Genomic DNA, 6,943 nt, shown 5'->3' on the forward strand with positions numbered 1-6,943 from the left:
CGCGCCAGAGAACGCATCGACGTTAGTGCTTCGAGACACAATTTAGACGAGAGTGCTGCATATTTCATATAGCCTGCGTTGCTGTAGTCTAATAATAGCGTTAACTTGAAAGGGATAGTATCGAGGAGGGAAGGAGCGATCGTTGTTCTTTACGAGAGCATGGAGCATAAGAGTGTAGAGCCTGAGGCACAAATGTACACGCCGCTTCTTCCAATGCTTCTCCCCCACCTCTATCTAGGTACTTCGAAACTACCGAACATCCCATTTACATGCCACACTGGCGGCAATTCTGCCGCTCAACTCCGAGGTCCTGTGCCACACAAACAGCGCGCAATCTTCATCCCCAGCGCTGTTCCCTCGGATATCCATCGCCCAAGCAACCCTCTTTCACGGACGTCCGCGGATTCGGAATTGGAATTACAGTGTACGCACCACAAGGGAACAACCATGGTGACAATGGATTGTAGTGTACCTGAGACGCTGCATGCTCGAGCCTCCGGCTCATAGGATTTGTGAGCACCACGCTCTCTCGCTACGAGGCGTCCAGCCTCACCTGACTGATCCGGTAGCGTACAGAGACGCGGGAGAACGCCATCTTTCACGAACCCGTTGCTCTATTTGTGCTCGGATGGGCAACCCGGATACTTTGTCCTTATTCGAACCTTGATAGCGTCGAGCTCGCTTCTCAAAGCGCCGCTCACAAGCTCGAGGGATTTATCCGTGCTTGCGGTACTGGCCGTATGCGTTCTGCGTTCGAGGTCCAAGATGTATTGCGAACAGTGATGAGTATGCGCGAAATCTCTCGTATAGGAGTCGATCCATGCGCCGGAGATACCAGGCTTCAAGCCTCGTGCTTCCACTTCCATCCCGCGATGGAGTTTCCTCCACATGTACAAGCAATGTACTAGGTGGTACGATCCGGTCACGTACAGGTCCCCAGTCCCTCCTTGCTCGACTATGCTCTGATGAACAGGTTCCGGCTCGAGTTCGGAAGCCGAATGATATCCTTGCTTGTACCAGCTCCAATCGCTGTGGTTGAGGAACTCCGCGGATATCTCAGCGTCGTAGCATCGTTGAGGTAGCCAGGAAAATGAAAGCAGGTCGAATGCACAGTGGTTGTCTCTAGCCTCCTCTGGAGAATCTCCACAAGGCGACCGCGTATCATTGATGTGATGGCCACTGTGGGGCTGGAGCTCCGGTCGCATCTTTGCGGGAAGACTTGGGAGACCGGCTGAAACGGTCATACCAGCAAAAAACGATGTGAGAATGAGAATGGTGGAGAATGTCGCTAGGATCCATTGCGGTGCTCGAGGCAGCGCTTGATGGCAGGTGCCCGAGGTATTGTCCGGGAAATTGCCCGGGTCAAATTCGTGTCTGTTGATCATTATCAGCGCAATGCTGGCAAGGAGGGCCGCCCTTGAGCAATCAAGATATAGGCTGCCGAAGATGCACCCACACAGCTTTCATGGTACAGAACTAGGACGCGGAGACGACGATCAGGCCTGTTACGTGTGCGGCTCGAAAATGATGCGATTGCATGACAGATACCTTACATGATCTGCTGTAATGAGGTAAGTGACTTTGCGTTGACAGATGCTTGGAGTCAGGCGCGGAGTGAGGGCATGAAGCCAACCCGTGCATCACGTAATACCTGAGCTGAACACCAAACACAACTGAACGATGCAACAGGATGGCTTACGACGACGCTACCGACATCTCGGGTTCGCACCAAGGTGCAGTAACGTGATCAAAGGAGGTGCATCCACGAAGGTCCTCCACGTTCTAACGTAGTGAGTAGTGGCTGGATCTTATTCCTCAACACATCGAACACAAACAATTTCCATCAACGAACGAGGCCATGGCTGGAAATCGCACAGAACGGCGAGACGACGAAGAGCAGCCTTTCCTGCACCACCACAAGGGATCGCCATACCCGACTGAGCCTTTTCTGGGCATGAAGCAAGGCCGAGACTGCTGGTGGAGCGTTTCCGGCCTTCGAAGTGGCATACTGAGACTGAGTGATATGCTCGCCTCGCCTTTGTTGACACATGGTCTCGTCTTTGTCATGGCCTTCCTATTTTCGCTAGCGGCGACATACTTCGTCATGTTCAAAGCGACGGCACCATGTTCTACGGATCTGGCCTCTGGACATACGCATCACAACGCCGAGCGTCCTCCCTCAATTCGACCGCAATGGCCGACCCCTCCAATGCACGGCAATTTCTCGCTGAAGGCAAAACTTACAACTTGCGGACACTCGACGCCAGAGGCGAAGGAGCTTGGTTGTCGATACGATATCCTCAGCAACCACTGGATTCCTGGCGCTTGCATGGACGAGGAAGCGGTCGTGGAGTATCAGGCTGACAATTCCTGGTATGGCTTCGCTGATCCAGCACATACCAAGCTCTTGACTATCGAGGAGATGAGCGAGCAGGACTTCTATTACACGAACGAGCGTGACCACATCGTTCACTGTGCCATGCTATGGCGCAAGCAATTCCGCGCATTCTACGAAGAGCGGCCAAATATCGATGCGCTGATCGCCAACGTGGAGCACACATGCACTGTTCTCAATTTCTCATCGATATGTCAGAAAGAGGGCCAGACTATCGGAGCATGCCAATCAAGACGTTCGTGGGATACGCGGGCTGCTGGATGAGAGGCGAGTAGCTGTTGCGCGGCTTGATTGGAATAGACAACACTGCATGATTTGTTTTGCACTATAAGAAGCTCATTGATTTACGACATTCTACGCATTCTCGTCCATTGCGAATCGACGTATGCAGTGCTCTAAGCGACTCATACATCATCAACACCTTGCACAGCTCTGACATGTGCGGACCAACGTCGTGAATAGCAGCCTTTGGCCCATGTCTAGAAGGACCCAGGCACGATCAGAGTCGAATTTTGACGCTGTAGAGGAAACCGTTGTTCGAGGCGCCACGCCGTCCTGACAGCATCCGAAGATCCTTCGTAGCCATTCGTGAGCTTCGCCGAACCTACAGCAACTGTAGGCTGTCGAACGGCGTCTGAGGTCATGCGAATACGAGCATTGCTACGTGATACTGGCAACGGAGCTTGTATATATTTATGACGGGCCAAATTACCAAAGAAGGCGCATGAATTTCGAGCATACGGATTGAAGGTGACCGCAAGAATCGATATCAATGTTCTTGTGTATGTAGAGACTGAGCGATTCCAGACGCACTCATCGACTTCCGATCTTCCCAATGACAACGCAGTACATTCTCTTGACCATACGCTCGCAGACAATCTCGATGTGATCTACCTTCTCGCCCCTTCAAGTCTCCGGATCGCGCTTGATGTAGTTCATGATCCCGCCGCGCTGAGCCTCCGGATCACGCTTGATGTAGTCCATGATCCCGCCGCGCTGAGCCTCCGGATCACGCTTGATGTAGTCCATGATCCCGCCACGCTGAGCCTCCGGGTCACGCTTGATGTAGTCCATGATCCCGCCGCGCTGAGCCTCCGGGTCACGCTTGATGTAGTCCATGATCCCGCCGCGCTGAGCCTCCGGGTCACGCTTGATGTAGTCCATGATCCCGCCGCGCTGAGCCTCCGGGTCACGCTTGATGTACTCCATGATCCCGCCGCGTTGAGGCTCGGCAGCACGTTTGAGCTCGGCGTTTCGCTTCATCTGAATCTCAGGGATGGGGTAGTATGCCCCGAGAGCCTCTACTCAGCTCGCAATTAGCATGATTCGCGCCTGAGGATGAGAGACGATGCTCACCATACGAGCGAGCCTCCACATTCTGAATTGGCGCTGCCAGAGCGGAGCCGGCCAAGACTAGCACGAGCGATGTTGAAAGATGCATGGCAGCGACTGTCGTTGCGGGTGTGACGTAGAGTGAAGTGGAGGAGCAATGTTTCCACTTTGTGAAAGCCCGTAGAGTGGTGCTAGAAATCAATGGAAGCAAGCAGTCCAGCTGACTCGTATTTGTGCCAAACGACGCCACTGCATATTGGAGCATATGACAACTAAGCCAGCCTCACGAGATACTACATCGAGCAGATCTGACTGGGTCGCCTGTGGTAAGGGAAGGATGAGTAATTTACGACTGTACACAGCTCATGGTACAGTCATTGGAACCCGAATAATCATGCTAACCTCTGTCGGGCTCTCATAACGCAGTGGAAAGCTGAAACTCTCGAGTGATATGAATCACTCATGAAGTTCCTGACCCTGGGTGCTGGATTGGAATAAAAGACATCACGATGGCAAGTGAACACCCACCAAGAACGATAAAGGCCACATCCGCGAGAATGACAGTGAAAAGAATCATTAGAGCCGGCCGATCAGGCTCATCGACTCAAGTCTGGTCTTACTGTCCAATCGTATCCTTGATAGCTGAGAAGATGAGCATTCCGAAATTCTGACGTGAGTCCTTGTCCAGTCCTTAGGTGTGGGAGGTCATTCCACGGTCGACCCACCCATGGACCTCGATGTTCTCGAGCAAGCCAACGCTCTTGCTCGTCCTTCACTGAGCCTCATTCGTTGCGAAGGTATGTCTGACCATCACGAAAGCACGGCCGCCATTCAGGAGAAGTGCAGTCTGCTCGAGGATCGCGACTCGGCGAAGGAGCGCTGGTCGTCAAGGACGAAGCGCTCTAATCTCTGTTTATGGCTCTCGGTAACCATCAATATCGTCCTGTTGGGCATCCTCATCATCTACTGGGCGCTGGTCTCTCGAGTTTCGACCATCTCGGGCTCATACGAGGAAGGCTTCGACACCGATCTTGGTATGTTACCAATTTGCTCGTTCGAGAACATCATTGACATGAACAGCAAACCTCTATTCCAGCGTGCGGCTGATCAAGCGGGAGTTCGACGGTGAGATCATTGTTGATAGCGATGGACACTTGAAAACATCTGGGGTGGGCGAGGAGTACGGAGGCCCACCTTCTCCAGCAGTGGACGGTGCCTGGAACAACCTGCTCGCTGGGCGTAAGTTCGATCTCTGTTCATGCATGCGTTTCAGAGAGTGCTCACTAATTGCATTCCACATCAGTCAATGTCGATCTTCAAAGCAGCGCAAATATTGAAGGTGGAACGTTCCAATGGCCGGAGTCTGGCAATTATTTCACCGGCCTTGACGTATTTCATTCCCTACACTGCCTGGTAGGTCCCAGCACAGCCTTGGATCACGACGGAGCCCTGCTGACAATGCGTAGAATCGTCTTCGGCAAGCTCTGCATCCCGAATACTACCGGCACGGCATCTTCGACAGCCCAGACGACCCTTCCAGGGCAGATCATATCAACCATTGTATCAATCACTTGCGCCAGTCGATACAGTGCCACTCCGATCTTACTCCGATGGCGTGGGTCCAAAGTGGACGGAAAATCATCTTGAAGGCAGGGACGGAGCACACGTGTAGAGACTTCGCGAAGGTCCATGATTGGGCAAGTCGTAGAGCCACCAAGTTTGATAACATCGAGAGCATCAGCAACGGTAGCCTTGTCGTAGTGGATTGAACATAGCTGAGTACCGTCCAGTGTCACGGAAGATATTGCGTCGACGTCCAGAATTAAATATGCGCCCTCTTCCAGCTGGAAGCTCTCCAACTCAAGACACCTTTACGTCTCATGGTGTCGCGTTCGTATACTGTGAAAGCTGTCAGACAGATCTGGATCTTGCCCTATCGTATATATGCGTCCGTAGAGTCACGGAGAACGTGCACGAAGGTGGACCGCAACGCCAGTGAAGATTCAATCTGCACTGAGGCTACGATGGAAAGCCGCCCAATCAGGCTTCCGGCCAAGGAACGTCGTCAAAATCTCCATCTCATCAATGCTCCCTCCTTTGCTCAATACCGTGCGACGGTACCGTTGGCCTTGCTCGCGGTCCATGAGGTCAGCGCTGAAGGTCGACTCGAACATGTCTGCAGCGAAAGCCTTGGAACTGCGTAGCGGAGAACTTGACGTTAGCGTACATACGAGGCTTGGCTGCAGTCTTGACTTGTCCTTCCAAAATGTAGCTGTAGTATCCGGCGGAATAGTCTTCCTGCATGAGATGTGCAACAAGAACCTGCCCATGACCCCAATTGAATCCTTCCCCGCTTGCTTCGGGACCCAGGGGAGGATACACCTTGCTTCTTATTTCGTTGAACACCACGGATATGTCCATGGCCTGAATCGCCTCGTGGCTCGATGGATGATGGACAGCCATGTCGAACAGACCGTAACGTATCTGATTCAGGTAAAAATGGGCCGCATTGACATATCTGGCGCTTGTCAGTGCGGTGATCATACTCCCAATGAGGATGTTTGATGCGGCACCTGTTGCCAGTGATGTCCACACGTCATGCGTTGCGAGAACAGCAGACTGACTGGCGTGAGCGCTGGAGTAGCGGGTTCTCAAGGCTTCTCAATTGTGAAATGGCTCCAAAGCAGCGTAGAGAAAGAAGGATGGAAAGCATTGACTTACGTGAGCCCTGTCCCGTCTGTCTGTCGAGTAGATTTAACATTACGTAGAAGAGAGGGCCATGCTGTGCACGGGCCACGCTGTGCACGGCTTAATGTCGAGGATCCTTCTACAACTACCACCACTTCTATAGCTAATATTATCACAACTAGTAGTTACAACGAGGTGTTTAATAGCTTAAATTCATCGCATTAATTATATCTATTAGCCCTAAGCAGCTTAAAGTCGTTGCCTTAATGTTATGCGTGTTAGTAGCTTAGAGGATTTAGCTACTTATGCACCGGCCCTCTAACCCCCCCTTAACATAGAGGGCAGTTTAAACACTACTACTAGCTTCTTCTTTACTATACGATATTTAGCTAGCTATACTTTACGTATAGAGGCTTAGAGGTCTGTATTTAGCTATAAATTAACCTCCTTATGCTCCTTCTAAGTAGCCTTCTTAGCCCTCTTTTGTGCCGCCTTAAAGAGCCTGTCTGCCTTAGCTTATATCCGCTC

The 6,943-nt window shown here is 52.0% G+C and overlaps 4 protein-coding genes across 4 annotated transcripts; 2 read left to right on the forward strand and 2 right to left on the reverse strand.

Annotated features, from left to right (window-relative positions):
* Positions 1-614: 614 nt before the first annotated feature.
* On the reverse strand, positions 615-1,205 carry MYCGRDRAFT_44495 (uncharacterized protein; the record flags this gene model as incomplete). Its single annotated transcript, XM_003851878.1, has 1 exon — positions 615-1,205. One exon carries the CDS (start codon positions 1,203-1,205, stop codon positions 615-617), a length of 591 nt encoding a protein of 196 aa, XP_003851926.1.
* Positions 1,206-1,566: 361 nt separating this feature from the next.
* MYCGRDRAFT_93740 (uncharacterized protein) lies at positions 1,567-2,659 on the forward strand (the record flags this gene model as incomplete). Its single annotated transcript, XM_003851353.1, has 3 exons — positions 1,567-1,571; positions 1,690-1,721; positions 1,878-2,659. 3 exons carry the CDS (start codon positions 1,567-1,569, stop codon positions 2,657-2,659), a joined length of 819 nt encoding a protein of 272 aa, XP_003851401.1.
* A 642-nt stretch (positions 2,660-3,301) lies between these two features.
* On the reverse strand, positions 3,302-3,836 carry MYCGRDRAFT_93741 (uncharacterized protein; the record flags this gene model as incomplete). Its single annotated transcript, XM_003851877.1, has 2 exons — positions 3,302-3,696; positions 3,752-3,836. The coding sequence occupies 2 exons, from the start codon at positions 3,834-3,836 to the stop codon at positions 3,302-3,304; spliced, it is 480 nt and encodes a 159-aa protein (XP_003851925.1).
* Positions 3,837-5,086: 1,250 nt separating this feature from the next.
* On the forward strand, positions 5,087-5,496 carry MYCGRDRAFT_43565 (uncharacterized protein; the record flags this gene model as incomplete). The annotated part of the gene is made up of 2 exons (XM_003851354.1): positions 5,087-5,140; positions 5,194-5,496. Coding segments are annotated over 2 exons (357 nt in total), but the record flags the coding sequence as incomplete, so codon positions are not given.
* Between the last annotated feature and the right edge of the window lie 1,447 nt (positions 5,497-6,943).

This window comes from Zymoseptoria tritici, chromosome 6, assembly GCF_000219625.1.
Source record: "Zymoseptoria tritici IPO323 chromosome 6, whole genome shotgun sequence".
NCBI classification, from domain to species: Eukaryota; Fungi; Ascomycota; class Dothideomycetes; order Mycosphaerellales; family Mycosphaerellaceae; genus Zymoseptoria; species Zymoseptoria tritici.